Raw genomic sequence first — 21,284 nt, 5'->3', positions numbered from 1 at the left:
CTCCAGCAGTGGGAGTGAGCTTATGTCCTTTCCCTGTAGATCACTCGTTACCACACCCCAGAGGTTCTCAATGGGGTTCAAGTCTGTGGAATTTCCTGGCCAGTCATAAAAGAAGGGTGATTCACAGTCATGAAGCCAGTGAACATTATTATTATTATCATCAAAGAAAGTGCTAAACTGACAAGGGTCAAGCCAGTGAACAACTAATTTAGCAGTGTGGCAAGGAGCACTGTCATCTCGCCAACACTGAGCACTAAACCAGGCCAAACCATTAGAGCTTCAGGGTGTTTTATGGTATCAACAAACGTAGTGTGGGTTCAAAGGGTTGTATTCTGGGTGTTTGTAAACATTCCCACCATGGTTGTAGGTCAATGTGAAAATGACTTCAACACTCCAAAGACCTTAACTCTATTCTTCCTTGGTACATATGTAGGGATGTTTTTCTCAGCTTCTCTGAATGTGCTTTTGGTATGGGCATGTCATCACCACCATCCTCAAGGAACCAATGCAACTGGCTCCTCACTGAATGCTCACACACCAATGTTTTCCACTATTTCCTTTGTTTGAGAGCTTGCCTTATATAATCAAATGATCTGTGCAACTGTCTTGTATCAGAGACTTATTCTTGCTCGTATTAATTCATCTATAACCAAAAATGTCCAACAAACTTGACACTTAACATCACATGGTGCAAGGAGACCCCACACACACACATCCACCACACAAGCCCAAAAGGCACTGAGCATGCAATGACTAGTCTAGCAGAAACCTGTGGCATCACACCACAAGTTGACAGACCTGAATAAATCTCACTCTAAAACACTTAACAAGGTCAAGTATTACTTTCAATATTAATGACTGCCGGATAAAGGCACCCGGCATACTTGAATAACGAGCACTGTATTTACTGTGGCAGGTGCAGCCTCCACCATTTATGTCAGTGACGTAAATAGTTTAGAAATATTTTAGAAAATATTTCCACAAAGATTCCTAAATGCTGCACAAGTGCCTCATTCACTAATTATGTTTATTCCCTTAATGAAGTGCTTGGACCTCGAACCCACAGTCTAAAACCTACTAGTGTGTCGATCCTAATAAACCACAAAGTCAAAAGAGTTCTCCAAACAGTGATAGAATAATGGAGTGGTAGTGGGATGGACTGACAACCATAAGGCTACCAAGATGTCAGTTCAAAGACTGAACAGTCCACTGAATTATTAAAGTTTTATTAAGAATTTTCAGCCCATATCCATTCTTACTGATATTCCTTGCAACCACACACTCATTCACCTTATACTATTTCTTTATAACTTTCTTCTTCCTTGTTTTATTTTTCCATATACGTACTGTGCTGCCATCTTCCAGCTTCACTACATACATCGACTATCTACAGTATATCTTTCTTCTTTCAACACACTGGCCGTATCCAACCAAGGCAGGGTGGCCCAAAAGGAAAAACAAAAGTTTCTCCTTTTACATTTAGTAATATACACAGGAGAAGAGGTTACTAGACCCTTGCTCCCGGCATTTTAGTCGCCTCTTACAACATGCATGGCTTACGGAGGAAGAATTCTGTTCCACTTCCCCATGGAGATAAGAGGAAATAAACAAGAATAAGAACTAGAAAGAAAAAAGAAGAAAACCCAGAGGGGTGTGTATATATATGCCTGTACATGTATGTACAGAAAGGTGGGCTAGTGCAAAGATGAGTAGTGGGGGGGTTGAAGAGGGTTGGAATAGTTTTAAAAATGCAGTATTAGAATGTGGGGCAGAAGTTTGTGGTTATAGGAGGGTGGGGGCAGGAGGAAAGAGGAGTGATTGGTGGAATGATGAAGTAAAGGGTGTGATAAAAGAGAAAAAGGTAGCTTACGAGAGGTTTTTACAAAGCAGAAGTGTTATAAGAAGAGCAGAGTATATGGAGAGTAAAAGAAAGGTGAAGAGAGTGGTGAGAGAGTGCAAAAGGAGAGCAGATGAAAGAGTGGGAGAGGCACTGTCAAGAAATTTTAATGAAAATAAGAAAAAATTTTGGAGTGAGTTAAACAAGTTAAGAAAGCCTAGGAAAGGTATGGATTTGTCAGTTAAAAACAGAGTAGGGGAGTTAGTAGATGGGGAGAGGGAGGTATTAGGTAGATGGCGAGAATATTTTGAGGAACTTTTAAATGTTGAGGAAGACAGGGAGGCGGTAATTTCATGCACTGGCCAGGGAGGTATACCATCTTTTAGGAGTGAAGAAGAGCAGAATGTAAGTGTGGTGGAGGTACGTGAGGCATTACGTAGAATGAAAGGGGGTAAAGCAGCTGGAACTGATGGGATCATGACAGAAATGTTAAAAGCAGGAGGGATATAGTGTTGGAGTGGTTGGTACTTTTGTTTAATAAATGTATGAAAGAGGGGAAGGTACCTAGGGATTGGCGGAGAGCATGTATAGTCCCTTTATATAAAGGGAAAGGGGACAAAAGAGATTGTAGAAAATATAGAGGAATAAGTTTACTGAGTATACCAGGAAAAGTATACGGTAGGGTTATAATTGAAAGAATTAGAGGTAAGACAGAATGTAGAATTGCGGACGAGCAAGGAGGCTTCAGAGTGGGTAGGGGGTGTGTAGATCAAGTGTTTACATTGAAGCATATATGTGAACAGTATTTAGATAAAGGTAGGGAAGTTTTTATTGCATTTATGGATTTAGAAAAGGCATATGATAGAGTGGATAGAGGAGCAATGTGGCAGATGTTGCAAGTATGTATATGGAATAGGTGGTAAGTTACTAAATGCTGTAAAGAGCTTTTATGAGGATAGTGAGGCTCAGGTTAGGGTGTGTAGAAGAGAGGGAGAATACTTCCCGGTAAAAGTAGGTCTTAGACAGGGATGTGTAATGTCACCATGGTTGTTTAATATATTTATAGATGGGGTTGTAAAAGAAGTAAATGCTAGGGTGTTCGGGAGAGGGGTGGGATTAAATTATGGGGAATCAAATTCAAAATGGGAATTGACACAGTTACTTTTTGCTGATGATACTGTGCTTATGGGAGATTCTAAAGAAAAATTGCAAAGGTTAGTGGATGAGTTTGAGAATGTGTGTAAAGGTAGAAAGTTGAAAGTGAACATAGAAAAGAGTAAGGTGATGAGGGTATCAAATGATTTAGATAAAGAAAAATTGGATATCAAATTGGGGAGGAGGAGTATGGAAGAAGTGAATGTTTTCAGATACTTGGGAGTTGACGTGTCGGTGGATGGATTTATGAAGGATGAGGTTAACCATAGAATTGATGAGGGAAAAAAGGTGAGTGGTGCATTGAGGTGTATGTGGAGTCAAAAAACGTTATCTATGGAGGCAAAGAAGGGAATGTATGAAAGTATAGTAGTACCAACACTCTTATATGGATGTGAAGCTTGGGTGGTAAATGCAGCAGCGAGGAGACGGTTGGAGGCAGTGGAGATGTCCTGTCTAAGGGCAATGTGTGGTGTAAATATTATGCAGAAAATTCGGAGTGTGGAAATTAGGAGAAGGTGTGGAGTTAATAAAAGCATTAGTCAGAGGGCAGAAGAGGGGTTGTTGAGGTGGTTTGGTCATTTAGAGAGAATGGATCAAAGTAGAATGACATGGAAAGCATATAAATCTATAGGGGAAGGAAAGAGGGGTAGGGGTCGTCCTCGAAAGGGTTGGAAAGAGGGGGTAAAGGAGGTTTTGTGGGCGAGGGGCTTGGACTTCCAGCAAGCGTGCATGAGCGTGTTAGATAGGAGTGAATGGAGACGAATGATACTTGGGACCTGACGATCTGTTGGAGTGTGAGCAGGGTAATATTTAGTGAAGGGATTCAGGGAAACCGGTTATTTTCATATAGTCGGACTTGAGTCCTGGAAATGGGAAGTACAATGCCTGCACTTTAAAGGAGGGGTTTGGGATATTGGCAGTTTGGAGGGATATGTTGTGTATCTTTATACGTATATGCTTCTAAACTGTTGTATTCTGAGCACCTCTGCAAAAGCAGTGATAATGTGTGAGTGTGGTGAAAGTGTTGAATGATGATGAAAGTATTTTCTTTTTGGGGATTTTCTTTCTTTTTTGGGTTACCCTGCCTCGGTGGGAGACGACCGACTTGTTGAAAAAAAAAAAAAAAAAAACATGTATGTGTAATGTGACCTAAGTGTAAGTAGAAGTAGCAAGACGTACCTGAAATCTTGCATGTTCATGAGACAGAAAAATGGACACCAGCAATCCTACCATCATGTAAAACAATTACAGGCTTTCATTTCACACTCACTTGGCAGGATGGAAGTACCCCCATGGGTGGTTGCTGACTAACAACCTACTACCTACATCTACAGTATGTATGCTCTCCTATATTTTGTTCTATAACCTTTTTTTTTTTCATTCCATATACAGTATTCTTTTACACTGTTCATTGTTCTCCAATCTTCTACCACAGCCAGTTCTCACAAAATGCATAATATTTATTACTTGCTTCCTCACTACATCTAGTAATACACCCAGGTTTCTTCCAAATGCATAAGAATGTACACAACATAGGCAAAGGGAAGAAGTAACAGGCAGTGTAACAAATTGGTTTCAGTTAAAATCAGAGAATCTCGAGTGAAGGTGAAACTGTCAGAGAGAAGGGAAGATAAAGCATGTCATAACTTTAAGGAGAGGCCATAAATAAATGAATCATGCTCTCTGATGAATGGAATAAAAAATATCAGAGTGTCAGTATGACCTGTCAGTTCTCATAGTGACATCAGATGCCCCCCCCCCCCCCATGATTAAACAATGTGCAAGTCTGTGAATAATATGATGATTCATGAAAATCATTTCTTACAACTGACATTAATGTAAGAAAGATGGTCAGAAGCCCAACTATGGCTTAATTAAAAATAGCATGTCAACTTATGCAAACCAGTGAAACTGCTAGCAATCTTCTCAGTGCTGAGAAAGAACAGGAGATATAAATGCTCTGGACTACAGCACAGAATGTGCAAATAAATTCAAAAGTTAATTGCCCTAAACTCTAGATAACACAATAAGCAAAGGATAATGGGCTCCTCTTCACTTCATTTGTTTAGTGTAATTCAACACTTGTCATGGTGTAACTGTGGTTTAAACAATAATAGAATGTGGATAGCTATAATGATCTAAAATAAACATCCAACCTCTACCAGAAAAATCAACATATCCAGCAAATACAACACCATACTTCCCTGACCATACAACAGCTGCCACCACTTGATAGCAGCTGGACCACCCCCATACTGCCATCATTCTTATGCAAGCAAGAAATGCAGGCATCATATTTCATAATATACACAACTAAGTCAATATTATTATAATCATGAGGGAGTGCTAATTATTATTATAATCAAGGGGAAGCGCTAAACCCGGAGGATTATACAGCGCCTGGGGGGGGGGATGTGGAAGGCATTCAGGCTTAATTCGGGGAACTGGAGCACAGATCCAATTCCCTAAATCAAGAGCCCCTCACCAACATCAAGGAACCTTCCTTGAGGGGAGGGAGTGCTAAACCCGTAGGATTATACAGAGCATGTGGGGGGGATGACAGATATTCAGGCTCAATTCAGGGAACTAGAGCACAGATCCAATTCCCCATATCAAGAGCCCCTCACCAGCATCAAGGAACCTCCTTTGAGGGGATGACTAAGTCAAGAAAAGAAGAACTACTGCAAAGACAAATACTATGTCTATCAGCCATCAGAACAAACGTAGTGAGTGGCAGGTAGCATCAACAAGGAAGGCCATTGCTGTCTCCGTGGTAAACACAGCCTCAGCTCCCTCTGCCCTAAACAACACTACATCACCTGTGAACCAACTATTTAGTGACCTTTTCAAACATTCATTTATGCAGTCAGAATTCATCCTTGGCAATAAGCAGTATCTACAAAGACTAAAAGATAATTGTCCAGCAGGCAACTAAAAGGGAACACATTCAACACTATTCATGGTCCTGCCATTAGTGTGCTGACATCAGTTCAGATAACTTTCTGTACTGTAACATCCTCACCCGTCCTTTAGAGTACAGGCACTGTACTTCCCATTTCCAGGACTAAAGTCTGGCTAACCAGTTTCCCTGACTCCCTTCACTAATGTTAAATTGTTTACATTCCAGTCAGTCAAACTGAGTATAATAGATTATTATTATTATTACAATCACAACTAAGCACCAAAACCATAAGGGTCATAGAGTGATGCAGATTATAAGAGACTTTTATTTTTTACCTCAACTTCTTGTAGTGTTTGAGTCCAACGATATTTGTCCAAGTCACAGCCATTCCCAGCATTTGGCTTAAGCTTTCCTTTATCTTCTTCTTCATCATCATCATCCATTTTCTCAACTTTCTCAGGCTCTTTAGTCTTTGCAGGTTCCTATGGAAAATAATTATAATGTACCTATCTTGTTAAAGCAGATCAGCAGACAATTATTAACCCTTAAACTGTCAGTCACGAAGATCTATGTCAGTGGGATCAGCATCAGTGCTGAAGATTTATTATAAATCAAAGCATCTTCAAATTTGGCACGAGGCCTAGAAGGCCTAGGAACAACAATACTGGTCTGAGTGGTGGGTGTACACAGTGTATACATTAAATCTTGGCCTGCACAGTGAATCATGGGAACAGCTAATCTCTGACTCTGTGCTTGGATTAAAATAGTGACACTGGTCATTTTCTACATTGATTTTTGTGGTTTTATTGCCTGTTTCTTAGTGTCAATAGATACATCAAAGGGCATACTAATTAAATTTACAAGATTCAAGTGGATTTAAGACCAGAATTAACCTGACACAGGCATCAAATTGACAAGAAATGGCCAATTTTGTGCGATTTTCCTAGGGATGAGTGGGGATCTTTACCCAACGTAACAACTTAAACCATGATCAAGCATTTTTTGTTACTGTTTAGTAGCCAAAAAAATGGGTAAGAACTGAAGTTTTATGTTACAATGGATTAAAAAAAGGAGGGTGTTATATGTTAAGAGGTCTGGGAACATGATTAATGAACAGAGGGAAGGCTTCTTTAGTGGCTGGAATGCCTAGTGTTGGCTTTAAATTATTATCTATAGAAAAAGAGCACAAAACTAGCCAAATTCCCGACTTCTGGGCACTTAATAGGATAGCTCTGATGGTCAAATGGGCAGTTTCTTTTGAGTACCAAATAGGATGGAAGGCATACTAGCAAAAGAACTGGGAAATGAGTGAGTTTGAGCACTGGAATTAGCCGAAACTAGATCTCAAACTGAGTGAAATCACCGTTGCTTTCCAACCTCCAAACTCACGCCTCCATAATTCTGTAGGTTTGGAGTCGTTATCTTTAGAAAATAATTCTCTACCATTTAATGATTTTTTTTCTTTTAAAAATATAGACTCTGAAAGGGCTTTCAATTTGGGGGCTGCTGACAGCTTAAGGGGTAATAGTGTATATAATCCATGCAAGTTACAATGTATTTACATTATTATTATTATAATCAAGGGGGAAGCGCTAAACCCGGAGGATTATACAGCGCCTGGGAGGGGGGGGATGTGGAAGGCATTCAGGCTTAATTCGGGGAACTGGAGCACAGATCCAATTCCCTAAATCAAGAGCCCCTCACCAACATCAAGGAACCTTCCTTGAGGGGACAATGTATTTACAATTTCAAGTAAAAATACAATGCTTTAATAACAAATATTATCATGGGTGGGCCTTGAACCCATGGTTCAATTATTATAAAAATCATGGGGGAGCACTAAACCCACAGGATTATTCAGTGCCAGTGGTGAAAGGGATGGAAGGTATTCAAACAATTCAGAGAACTGAAGTACATCCAATTCCCTAGATCAAGAGCCCCTCACCAGCATCAAGGAACCTTCCTTGAGGGGACCCATGGTTCAAGGCCCACCCATTGTGATTTGTTTGCAGTCGTGTTATCATGACTTTGTGAGTCAACATTTAAATACTCCTAACCACTGTTGGCACACTAGACGAGTTTCTCTACCAAGCTAAATTCTGTCCCTAGTGATGAGAGAGACTGAATACTTAAACCAAGTTGGTCACAATTTCATTCAGTTACTGTGGAGATTTAGTGACAACCATACTGATCTTACCAGCAATTATTCAACACTTTACATACAGTGAACCCTCGGTTATCGGCCATTCCGGATATCAGCCAACTCGGTTATTGCCCGGTTTTTGGGCAGAAAATTTATTTCAGTTATCGGCCATTATTTCACTTATCGGCCATACTGAACGTCCACTCGCCCCCCCGCCAGCCAGCCGCTCGCGCATTTGTGAGTCAATCTGGTTGTGTCTCTGGGCGAGTGAGGAAACTTCTGCTCGTTCATCCAAACATTTCACTATAATCCATTGGATTTTTTGTGGTTATTGATCGAGTGCAACTGCTAGATAAGCAACCATGGGGCCAAAGAAAGTTCCTAGTAAAGTTCCTTCGGTAAAGAAAGTGAGAAACACGATGAAATTTAAGAAGTTGTTGAAAAGTATGAGAGTGGTGTTTGAGTTCTAGAATTTGCCAGGATGTATGGGAAATCCAAATCAACAATCACTTCCATCCTGGCAAAGAAAGTAGAAATCAAGGAAGCTAATGTTGTGAAAGGGAGTTTAGCAGGGAGGCAGGGAGTGTAGTGGGGAGGCAGGACCCCAATGGAAATAAGTCACTCTGACTTTTTTGGGTTATCCTAGGGTCTTCACACACATGCTGTGGAAGGGAGGCAGAGTGTAGCAGGCAGCCAGGGAGTGTAGCAGGGAGGCAGGAAGTGTAGCATGGAGGGTGGGAGTTTAGCAGGGAGGCAGGGAGTATAGCATGGAGGAAGTGTAGCAGGGAGACAAGGGAGTGTAGCAGGCATGCAGGGAGGGAAGTAACCCCAGAGAGGGCTTTGATACCTGAAGTCCTTATGGAGGGGGATTCCCCTTCCAAGCAATAATCAGTCCTCCCTCTCTCCTCCTCCCTGTCTTCCATAAGCCAACAAGAGTCTTCAATAAAGGTATGAAATAGTGATTTAAATGTTCATTTATTTTATTTAGTTCTCATTGTTTTGTGTATGTAAAACTATAATTAATCTTTAAAAAAATTAATTATTTTTTGTTAATATTTTTGGATGTCTGGAATGGATTAATTGTATTCACATTAATTCTTATGGGAAATAACATTTTGGTTTTAGGCCGACATTCTGGAACGGATTACGGCCAATAACTGAGGGTCCACTGTACTTCTAAAAGCTTGCTACAAAAAAAATCCTTTTTAATCAATTATCAAGATGAATGTTAATAACAAAGAAAACATTATTCATCTAAATTTCATGCCTTCACATTCCTGAATCATTTTACTTGTTTTCCCTCAACACTAGGCGAGTACCAATAGAAAGCAGGTCTATCTTGCACTCAGTAAATGGGGGATCAAGCCTCCACCACATATGCTGAATTACCCACATAGGTTTAGTGCTTAATATGAATTATTTAACTTTTTCTTTCAACAGTATGGCAGATCTTGCCTGTAAGATACCATCTTGTTATAGAATAAATTATTCCCTAAGCAATTTCCTTATTTCCTAACAAACTTACAACTCAAAGAGGAAGTGTACAATTTCAATGTACTAAAGCTGGTATAAACTGACATCCAGAATAAAGTATAGTTGACCTGTATTATTAGAGCAATCTCAACATCATCTGTCACACTGTACCTGTGACAAATTTTTTTGTAATTCACTGGCTTCATCATCTGTAAGTTCTATAATTTTTGGCTGAGCATTTAATTTTTTCTCATCTAACTCCTTTTTCTTCATCCTTTCCTGCTTTCTCCTCTCCATCTCTTCATATTCAGCCTTTTTCTTCTCTTGTTCAGCTAATGCCAAACTCTGGTACTTCCTAAATTTCTCCATTACCATCTGTAGAAAAAAGAAAATAGAACAGTTTAGATGTCAATTATTTTCTCACTTAAACTAACCATATGTGAGGCTTGTGTTTTGTTATAAAAAGCAGAGATGACACAAGATACAAAAACATACTTTCAGTGAAAACCTAAGCCTTTTGGGAAAAATTAACATCTATATACAGTACAGAAGAAACCTTCCTCCATGTTGCACAAGTGTCTCCTCCTTCAATACAATAAAGAATGGATGATACTTTATAATCATGTGTCCACCTTTGTATGGCAAAAGAAAAAGAGGTGGTAGAGAGGGAGAGATGAAAGTGATGATGAAAAGAACAGTTTCATGATGGAATACGAGAGTCACAGTTGACATACCAAATCTGTATCAAATTATGAGTTGGCAATGAAGGAGGGACAGTCAAAAAAGAAGGCAAAGCATGGTGGGGCACTGAAGAAGACAGTTGAAATGAAGCTGGCATGCTCATTGAACAGTGGCACCAGACTGGTATACCACAAAAATAAAATAATCTTCAATAAAGTCAACCTATGAAACAACTTTTAAAAAGGCAATATAAAATTTCCATAAGACAATGAAGAGGTTGAACTGTACCATGACATACTCTCCAATGGTGGCTGGATGGTAATGTTTATTGTACAGTATACTGTATTCATATTATAATGGAGGCTCACCTTTTCACTAGTTTCCTGTGGAGCTCCAGTATAAAAATCAGTTTTTCTGGCAAGGAAGCTGAAGAAAGTGTCCAACAGCTGAAAAATTATATTAATTTAGCACGATTATATACGGTAAAAATAAAAAGATAAAAAATACGTTAATCATTCCTTGTGCCACTAAATGTTCACTTTATTTAACCATGTCTATGCACATTATTAATAAAAATCATTTTTATTTCTACAAGTACATGTATAAGGTATACAGACCATAACTGACATCAATGACATACTACTGTATAGAAAACCCCCTCGTTATGCACAGCATTTCGGGCAAATTAGGTCAATTTTAACCCAGGATGCAACCCACACCAGTCAACTAACACCCAGGTACCTATTTTACTGTTAGGTGAACAGGGACAGAAGGTGTCTTAAGGAAACACATCCTAACGTTTCCACCGGTACCAGGGATCAAACCACGAACTTGAATGTGTGAGCTAAGCGAGCTACCAATTGAGCTACGGGACAGACACAGGGCCAACACAAGGGCACTGTGTCCTAAGCAAGCCCTTATATGTGCACCCTTATCTTGACTTTATACACTGTGTACGTCAGGCCCATACTGGAGTACGCAGCACCAGTTTGGAACCCACACCTGGTCAAACACGTCAAGAAATTAGAGAAAGTGCAAAGGTTTGCAACAAGGCTGGTTCCAGAGCTAAGGGGAATGTCCTATGAAGAAAGGTTAAGGGAAATTGGCCTGATGACACTGGAGGACAGGAGGGTCAGGGGAGACATGATAACAACATACAAAATACTGCGTGGAATAGACAAGGTGGACAGAGACAGGATGTTCCAGAGATGGGACACAGAAACAAGGGGTCACAATTGGAAGCTGAAGACTCAAATGAGTCAAAGGGATGTTAGGAAATATTTCTTCAGCTACAGAGCTGTTAGGAAGTGGAATAGTCTGGCAAGCGATGTAGTGGAGGCAGGAACCATACATAGTTTTAAGACAAGGTATGATAAAGCTCATGGAGCAGGGAGAGGGAGGACCCAGTAGAGGTCAGTGAAGAGGTGGGGCCAGGAGGCGAGTCTTGACCTCTGCAACCATAATTAGGCGAGTACGTACAGCACTCATAATCAAGGACCCTATTGGAAATAAGTTACCAACTTTCTTGGATTATCATGGGTAACTGGCAGATATGTTACTATCTATGGTAATTGTACTTATGTGGACCAGTACCTAAATAAACTTACTCCATTACTATAGTGTTTCTGTCTCTCAAAACACCACTGAGGTGTGTATTCATGTGTATATGCTAAGTGCTGGTGTGGGGCTCTTGATCCAAGTAACTGGATTTATCTTTGATCAAACCTAAATGCCTTATGGGTTTACCACTTCCCCCCTGATTAAAATAAACACTTTACAACATACACTGAGAATTTGTTTTAATCCCTAATTTAAAAATTAAAGAAATTCTTGACTGTGGGTGAACAGGTTACAAGCGGCCTTAATGACCCTCGTGTAGTAGATAGGCTTTAAACCACATTAACCAAATGATATGCACTGTGGTAGTAGTGAAACTGAAGAATAGTTTATTGTATAACATTTCTGCATATGAAGAATGATAAGTTTATTTAGGTACAGGTACACAAATACAATTACTATACATAGCTTAACGTATGTGTTAATTACCTAGGATACTCCCCCCCCCAAAAAAAAAAAAAAAAAAAAAAGTCAGTCACTTATTTCCACTGGGATCCTTGCAATGGGATGTGAAGCTGAATTTTGGCAAGCAGAAAGAGTACCTTTTATCCAATGCTTACTGTATACGGAGTTTTAAATGTAAATAAGACAAATAATTCACCTTACAGCGAAAATTAGAGCCCAGACCAAAAATGAGTTGTACATGCTCTTTAGTAAGTTTATTTAGGCACAAGTACAATTATCATACATAGTGTAAATTACACAAGATAACCCAAAATAGTCAAAGTGACTTATTTCCTTGACAAATGACTGTACACCCAATCAATCATTCTGAGAGTCAACAAGACCTGTTAAGTCACAAAGAATCACCTCGTGTCTCGTATGTTCAACATGGTCGCACGAGAGGAACCTTCTTTAAGGGCAGACCAAGAGCTAGAGCTTGCCCCCTTCTCCTGCAAAGTCAAATAAGTGACTATAATACACTAGTTATCCTAGTGTGTAATTGGCTATTTAGATTACATCCTATAATGCATCTCAGTCATTTATCTTTAACATGAAAATAAATAATAAGCAAAATAAAGGTACGAGGTAAAATAATTAATGAAAAATAATAATGAAAAAATAAATGAAATAAATAATATATGCAGTAATAATAAATAATAAAAAATAAAATGCAATAATTATGCAATAAAATAATAATAATGAAGTGAAATAATAAAGGAAAACACTAAACTCATGGGTGTCATATAGCACCTTTGGAATGGGTAATAATAAAATTTGATGAGAGGCAAAGCAAGGCAACTCCAATTCCTTGGATCAAGGTACCCTTGAACAAAAACTATTCTTTATTTTAATTAGAGAGGAAGCACTAAACCCATAGGGAACACATAGTTTTTGAGGAAAGGTTCGATCCAAGGAACAGGAAGATAACTTTCAATTCCCTGGATCAAGAGCCTCACACCCAAATTTGCAAGTCAGCTCTTATAAAAACAATTTTTGAGGAACTGGGATTGAAAAATACATCCAAAAATTTGATAGTGCATAGAATGGCCTTCATACTACATGCTAGGAAATTTTGGACGAAGATTTTAATCATATTTCCAAAAAAAAAAAAAATCTATATTGAGTTTCAGGAGACTGCAGTCCACATTAATGACGTAACTGTGATAATCCCTTTATATATTCAAAGTGGGAAACCCGTATGGGTCACAGATCCCTCAGGTGGCACATTTTTTCATTAACAATGTGTATAAAATGAGGTTTATATTAATATACCTGGATGACACCAGCAGTGTGTTGCTGGGCCATAGCCAGCAACATCCCGTCAAACTTCTCACTTTCAGCCATATCTGCCAGTGTTGCAGGTGTGTGAGTGTTGCAGGAGAGTCTGGCAGTGTTGGTGAACCTTGTAGCAGTGTTGTAGAGCCACCAGTGTTGGAGAAACAGTGTTGGAGAGAGAGAGAGAGAGAGAATTGTCAATTTACCTCCTCACTTCTGGTAAACAATTTCCACGTGAGATAATTTATTCCCGAAATTTCTTAAATAATGTATATATAAAATAATAGAGCTGTATTTAATTTAAATATTCCATTAGGGAAAAGATATTGTTCTTTTACATTTTTTTACAATATATGAATTAAATAATTATTATAGGCAACAAGAGGACCACCTTAATGCAAATATGTCACATTCTTTATGTTTTTTTTAATTTTTTAGCTTAAATTGGCATACATATGTATGTATTTAGTGTATGTATGTAATGTGTATATGTATATATGTGTGTGTGTCACTATATGACTAAGATCTAAGTCAGGAAACACTTGTCCTGTTTCCTAACGAATCTTACCTAATCTATGTACTCACCTAATTGTGGTTGCAGGGGTCGAGACACAGCTCCTGGCCCCCCGCCTCTTCACTGATCGCTACTAGGTATGTATGTATGTATGTATGTATGTATGTATGTATGTATGTATGTATGTATGTATGTATATATGTAATGTATATATATATATTATATATATATATATATAATATATATATATATATATATATATATATATATATATATATATATATATATATATATATATATATATATATATATATATATATATATATATATATATATATATATATATATATATATATATATATATATATATATATATATATATATATATATATATATATATATATATATATATATATATATATATATATATATATATATATATATATATATGTATATATATATGTTTGTAATGCATGTGTATGTATGTATGTGCATATGTAATGTATGCATGTGTATATTTAATATATGCATGCATATGTATATTTAATATATGCATGCATATGTATATTTAATGTACGTATATATGTATGTGTATATATATAAATGTATGTTTGTATGTATAAATATTTGTATAAATGTATATATGTAATGCATAATACCATTAAAGTCTTATGTTTCATCGCTGTTTTATGCAATTCATCAATAATCATAGAAAAGCGCTAAATCCACAGGGGCCATACAACACCTGGGGAATGGGAGGGATTGAGATTTGATCCAAGGAGGTAAAGAGTAGCTCCAGTTCCTTAGATCGTGAGCCTTTCACCAGCACCACCCATAAAAGGAGGGGTAATATACATTGTTCCTTGAGTTTTTATTGAAAATAAATTAATTTTTATATATGTTAATCTGTAAACATTGTCAAATATGTATACTTAAATTTCTTACTTAAAAATCCCACGACATTCCTTAAAAAATATAAATTTTGACGTTGCAGATTTATATGTTAGGTTGCTAGGGACGCGTTGCTAGGCAAGTTGCTATCATCCTGCTGAACGCTAGACCCTCAGGGGTCATACAGCGGCCATAAATTATAATTATTATTACATTCATGGGGAGACCCAAACCCTTAGGGGAGGCAACAGAGCTCAATCCAGGGAATGGGAAGTCAGGTTCAATTCAATGGATCAAGAACCCTCCACCAGCTCAAGGAATCTCTCGTGAGGATTATAATCAAAAAGAAGCGCTAAACCACAAGGGTTCTCGTGAGGAATTATTATAATCATGGGGAGCGCTAAACCCGTAGGATTATACAGTACATGTGAGGGAAGGAGATAAGATAAGATTTCGTTCGGATTTTTAACCCCGGAGGGTTAGCCACCCAGGATAACCCAAGAAAGTCAGTGCGTCATCGAGGACTGTCTAACTTATTTCCATTGGGGTCCTTAATCTTGTCCCCCAGGATGCGACCCACACCAGTCGACTAACGCCCAGGTACCTATTTGCTGCTAGGTGAACAGGACAACAGGTGTAAGGAAACGTGTCGGAATGTTTCCACCCGCCGGGAATCGAACCCGGGCCCTCCGTGTGTGAAGCGGGAGCTTTAGCCACCAGGCCACCGGGCCACCCAAAGTAGATTAAGTAGCAAGATTAAGTAGAGATGGAAGGTATTCAGGCTCAATTCAGGGAACTAGAGCACAGATCCAATTCCCAAATCAAGAGCCCCTCACCAGCATCAAGGAACCTCCCTTGAGGGCTCTTCGTGAGGAAGCATTGATTATAAAAGCTGGTAATTATGCTGGGTGACGTGTAGCTCTATGGTAGGAGCGTCTGAATCACAACCAAGAGGTTCAGAGTTTGATCCCTGGGAGGATCGTGCAATTTTTTTTTTTTTTTTTTTTTTTTTTTTTTTTTTTTTTCAACAAGTCGGCCGTCTCCCACCGAGGCAGGGTGACCCAAAAAAAGAAAGAAAATCCCCAAAAAGAAAATACTTTCATCATCATTCAACACTTTCACCACACTCGCACATTATCACTGTTTTTGCAGAGGTGCTCAGAATACAACAGTCTAGAAGCATACACATATAAAGACACACAACATATCCCTCCAAACTGCCAATATCCCAAACCCCTCCTTTAAAGTGCAGGCATTGTACTTCCCATTTCCAGGACTCAAGTCCGACTATATGAAAATAACCGGTTTCCCTGAATCCCTTCACTAAATATTACCCTGCTCACACTCCAACAGATCGTCAGGTCCCAAGTACCATTCGTCTCCATTCACTCCTATCTAACACGCTCACGCACGCTTGCTGGAAATCCAAGCCCCTTACCCACAAAACCTCCTTTACCCCCTCTCTCCAACCCTTTCGAGGACGACCCCTACCCCGCCTTCCTTCCCCTATAGATTTATATGCTTTCCATGTCATTCTACTGTGATCCATTCTCTCTAAATGACCAAACCACCTCAACAACCCCTCTTCTGCCCTCTGACTAATACTTTTATTAACTCCACACCTTCTCCTAATTTCCACACTCCGAATTTTTTGCATAATATTTACACCACACATTGCCCTTAGACAGGACATCTCCGCTGCCTCCAACCGTCTCCTTGCTGCTGCATTTACCACCCAAGCTTCACACCCATATAAGAGTGTTGGTACTACTATACTTTCATACATTCCCTTCTTTGCCTCCATAGATAACGTTTTTTGACTCCACATATACCTCAACGCACCACTCACCTTTTTTCCCTCATCAATTCTATGATTAACCTCATCCTTCATAAATCCATCCGCCGACACGTCAACTCCCAAGTATCTGAAAACATTCACTTCTTCCATACTCCTCCTCCCCAATTTGATATCCAATTTCTCTTTATCTAAATCATTTGACACCCTCATCACCTTACTCTTTTCTATGTTCACTTTCAACTTTCTACCTTTACACACATTCCCAAACTCATCCACTAACCTTTGCAATTTTTCTTTAGAATCTCCCATAAGCACAGTATCATCAGCAAAAAGTAACTGTGTCAATTCCCATTTTGAATTTGATTCCCCATAATTTAATCCCACCCCTCTCCCAAACACCCTAGCATTTACTTCCTTTACAACCCCATCTATAAATATATTAAACAACCATGGTGACATTACACATCCCTGTCTAAGACCTACTTTTACCGGGAAGTAGTCTCCCTCTCTTCTACACACCCTAACCTGAGCCTCACTATCCTCATAAAAACTCTTTACAGCATTTAATAACTTACCACCTATTCCATATACTTGCAACATCTGCCACATTGCTCCTCTATCCACTCTATCATATGCCTTTTCTAAATCCATAAATGCAATAAAAACCTCCCTATCTTTATCTAAATACTGTTCACATATATGCTTCAATGTAAACACCTGATCTACACATCCCCTACCCACTCTAAAACCTCCTTGCTCATCCGCAATCCTACATTCTGTCTTACCTCTAATTCTTTCAATTATAACCCTACCGTACACTTTTCCTGGTATACTCAGTAAGCTTATTCCTCTATAATTTTTACAGTCTCTTTTGTCCCCTTTCCCTTTATATAAAGGGACTATACATGCTCTCTGCCAATCCCTAGGTACCTTCCCCTCTTTCATACATTTATTAAACAAAAGTACCAACCACTCCAACACTATATCCCCCCCTGCTTTTAACATTTCTGTCATGATCCCATCAGTTCCAGCTGCTTTACCCCCTTTCATTTTACGTAATGCCTCACGTACCTCCCCCACACTTACATTCTGCTCTTCTTCACTCCTAAAAGATGGTATACCTCCCTGACCAGTGCATGAAATTACTGCCTCTGTTTCTTCCTTAACATTTAAAAGTTCCTCAAAATATTCTCGCCATCTACCCAATACCTCCATCTCCCCATCTACTAACTCCCCTACTCTGTTTTTAACTGACAAATCCATATTTTCCCTAGGCTTTCTTAACTTGTTTAACTCGCTCCAAAATTTTTTCTTATTTTCATTAAAATTTCTTGACAGTGCCTCTCCCACTCTATCATCTGCTCTCCTTTTGCACTCTCTCACCACTCTCTTTACCTTTCTTTTACTCTCCATATACTCTGCTCTTCTTATAACACTTCTGCTTTGTAAAAACCTCTCATAAGCTACCTTTTTCTCTTTTATCACACCCTTTACTTCATCATTCCACCAATCACTCCTCTTTCCTCCTGCCCCCACCCTCCTATAACCACAAACTTCTGCCCCACATTCTAATACTGCATTTTTAAAACTATTCCAACCCTCTTCAACCCCCCCACTACTCATCTTTGCACTAGCCCACCTTTCTGCCAATAGTCGCTTATATCTCACCCGAACTTCCTCCTCCCTTAGTTTATACACTTTCACCTCCCTCTTACTTGTTGTTGCCACCTTCCTCTTTTCCCATCTACCTCTTACTCTAACTGTAGCTACAACTAAATAATGATCCGATATATCAGTTGCCCCTCTATAAACATGTACATCCTGGAGCCTACCCATCAACCTTTTATCCACCAATACATAATCTAATAAACTACTTTCATTACGTGCTACATCATACCTTGTATATTTATTTATCCTCTTTTTCATAAAATATGTATTACTTATTACCAAATTTCTTTCTACACATAGCTCAATTAAAGGCTCCCCATTTACATTTACCCCTGGCACCCCAAATTTACCTACTACTCCCTCCATAACATTTTTACCCACTTTAGCATTAAAATCCCCAACCACCATTACTCTCACACTTGATTCAAAACTCCCCACGCATTCACTCAACATTTCCCAAAATCTCTCTCTCTCCTCTACACTTCTCTCTTCTCCAGGTGCATACACGCTTATTATAACCCACTTTTCACATCCAATCTTTATTTTGCTCCACATAATCCTTGAATTAATACATTTATAGTCCCTCTTTTCCTGCCATAGCTTATCCTTCAACATTATTGCTACTCCTTCTTTAGCTCTAACTCTATTTGAAACCCCTGACCTAATCCCATTTATTCCTCTCCACTGAAACTCTCCCACCCCCTTCAGCTTTGTTTCACTTAAAGCCAGGACATCCAGCTTTTTCTCATTCATAACATCCACAATCATCTCTTTCTTATCATCTGCACAACATCCACGCACATTCAGACTTCCCACTTTGACAATTTTCTTCTTCTTATTCTTTTTAGTAATCTTTACAGGAAAAGGGGTTACTAGCCCATTGTTCCCGGCATTTTAGTTGACTTTTACAACACGCATGGCTTACGGAGGAAAGATTCTTATTCCACTTCCAATCAGAACTAAGCGCCGAACCCACAAGGGTCATACAGTGCAGCATATAGGTACCTGGGTGTTAGGCAACTGGTGTTAGTCACATCCTTGGAGATTATTATAATAATCAAGGGGAAGCGCTAAACCCATAGGATTATACAGCGCCTGTAGGGGGATGTGGAAGGTATTCAGGTTTAATTCAGGGAACTGGAGCACAGATCTAATTCCCAGGACGATTATTATTATTATAATCAAAAAGAAGCGCTAAGCCACAAGGGCTATACAGTACTCCCAGGACAAAATTATAGGATCCCACTAAAAACAAAGTCTGAGTCTGACTTCACTGGGTTATCCTGGGACAGTCTGACTTCACTGGGTTATCCTGGGTCACTAACTCTGGGTTAATGACGAGATCCATTCATACTGGCATATATTCTGCTCATGTTATGTTTCTTTTATATTCTGGGTTAGGAGTCTCCAGTGTTATCAGTCTCACCCTCAGTGTGTTAAGTCCTCAGTGTGGATCTCAGTCTTGTTTTCAGTTAAAATGCCTACTACAACTTGATCCAGTTCCTTAGATCAAGAACCTTATCACCGTGATCTGGTACTTCCTCACACACGGTATTGTTGCATTGTTATTATCTTTAACATCTTGTCTTTGTAAAAGCTAAGAGGCTTGATTATTCTTGTTATCCTTTCTTTTAACTTCTCCATTCATATATGTATTGTGTCCTGTCATTTACATTATTTCCAGTACTAACTTTGTATCTCAAGGGTCTGACTTAAGAGACAAATGTGGTTAAGAGATGGGATATTGCACAGTAGAGGAAAGGATAGGATGAATCCAGTTATGAATGATGCTGTGGATGGGCATTAGGGCAGAGCAGGGATGGCATGACAACAGTTTGAATTGGTACTGGTATAGAGGTGATGAGGAAGAATTTGTAGCAGCAGAATCCGGCCAGAAAAAGGGATTTAGTGAGGGAGGTGCAAGGGAATGGGATTATTACTACATTCAACCCACAGTAATCATGCACTGTCTGGGTAATGGCAGGTAATCAGGCTCAAGGAAAGATAGCTCCAATTGCTTGGATCAAGAGCTCTTCACACTCAAGGTATGCCCCATTGAAGGATTGTTTAGAAGAGTGTGGGATTATATTCTGCCTTTCTAAAACCTACAGAGACCATGTAGTGCCTGGAGGAATGGAAGGAAATCAGGTTCAATCCAAGGATGGGGAAGGCAGGCTCAATTCCTTAGATCAAAATTATTCTTCATTCACTACATGCACCCTTGGATCAAAAACCCTCACCCAATGTCAAGAAACTCCCTTGATAAAGTAAGTGTGGCATGTTTCTAGAGGGAGGGGAATATGGGAAAAGTGATTTTTACTTTTAATTTTATTAAATCTTACTTATCTCACAAAACACTGAATAGCCTCCCTAAAAGTGTCATAACATAGATTTACTCAAGATTTTGTGTAGCTTTTTACCTGGGATGAATTACTCTGGCAGTGGTCGCTCATCCTCATCGGTGGGCAATAAACTGTTTTGCATAAAACTACCATTAGGCTTTTGATTATTCTTCCTTCATGCCTGTGGGTTATAGAAAACTGTATGCATATGCCTGTACATTAGACAGATCCATGCATGGTCATCTCACAGAGGGGGTACATAGTGGCAACTCTGCAAGACTTGCCATCTCCCACTGAGGCAGGGTGACCCAAAATAGAAAAAAACACTTTCACCATTCACACATAATCACTGTCTTTGCAGAGGCACCCAGAATAATTAGAATAATGATGGCGAGAAGCACTCTATAGTTTGTTCATCTTGATTCATAAGTTATCACATATACATAAAGGATAATCAAGAATGAACAGGATAAAGAGTTACTTTGCTTGATCATTCAGTATCTCTTGATGAATGAGATAAAGAAAATAAGAGTGCAATAAATGG

The 21,284-nt window shown here is 38.9% G+C and overlaps 1 protein-coding gene across 1 annotated transcript; it reads right to left on the bottom strand.

Moving 5' to 3' along the window:
* Positions 1-6,190: 6,190 nt before the first annotated feature.
* On the bottom strand, positions 6,191-13,778 carry LOC128703162 (nuclear distribution C, dynein complex regulator). Its single transcript, XM_070103383.1, has 4 exons — positions 13,525-13,778; positions 10,560-10,637; positions 9,682-9,885; positions 6,191-6,376 (listed from the first exon to the last, which is right to left on the bottom strand). Exons 1-4 carry the CDS (start codon positions 13,594-13,596, stop codon positions 6,206-6,208), a joined length of 525 nt encoding a protein of 174 aa, XP_069959484.1. The 5' UTR covers positions 13,597-13,778; the 3' UTR covers positions 6,191-6,205.
* Between the last annotated feature and the right edge of the window lie 7,506 nt (positions 13,779-21,284).

The sequence above is a fragment of the Cherax quadricarinatus genome, chromosome 85 (assembly GCF_038502225.1).
Source record: "Cherax quadricarinatus isolate ZL_2023a chromosome 85, ASM3850222v1, whole genome shotgun sequence".
NCBI classification, from domain to species: Eukaryota; Metazoa; Arthropoda; class Malacostraca; order Decapoda; family Parastacidae; genus Cherax; species Cherax quadricarinatus.
This window is presented reverse-complemented; position numbering and strand designations above follow the sequence as displayed.

Excerpts from the sequence above, each read along its gene's own strand:
- LOC128703162 (XM_070103383.1), bottom strand. The coding sequence starts at position 13,596 with ATGGCTGAAAGTGAGAAGTTTGACGGGATGTTGCTGGCTATGGCCCAG. Across the intron at positions 9,886-10,559 it reads CACAGGAAACTAGTGAAAAG|ATGGTAATGGAGAAATTTAG; the intron begins GTGAGCCTCCAT and ends TTTTTTCTACAG. Across the intron at positions 6,377-9,681 it reads TACAAAAAAATTTGTCACAG|GAACCTGCAAAGACTAAAGA; the intron begins GTACAGTGTGAC and ends TATTTTCCATAG.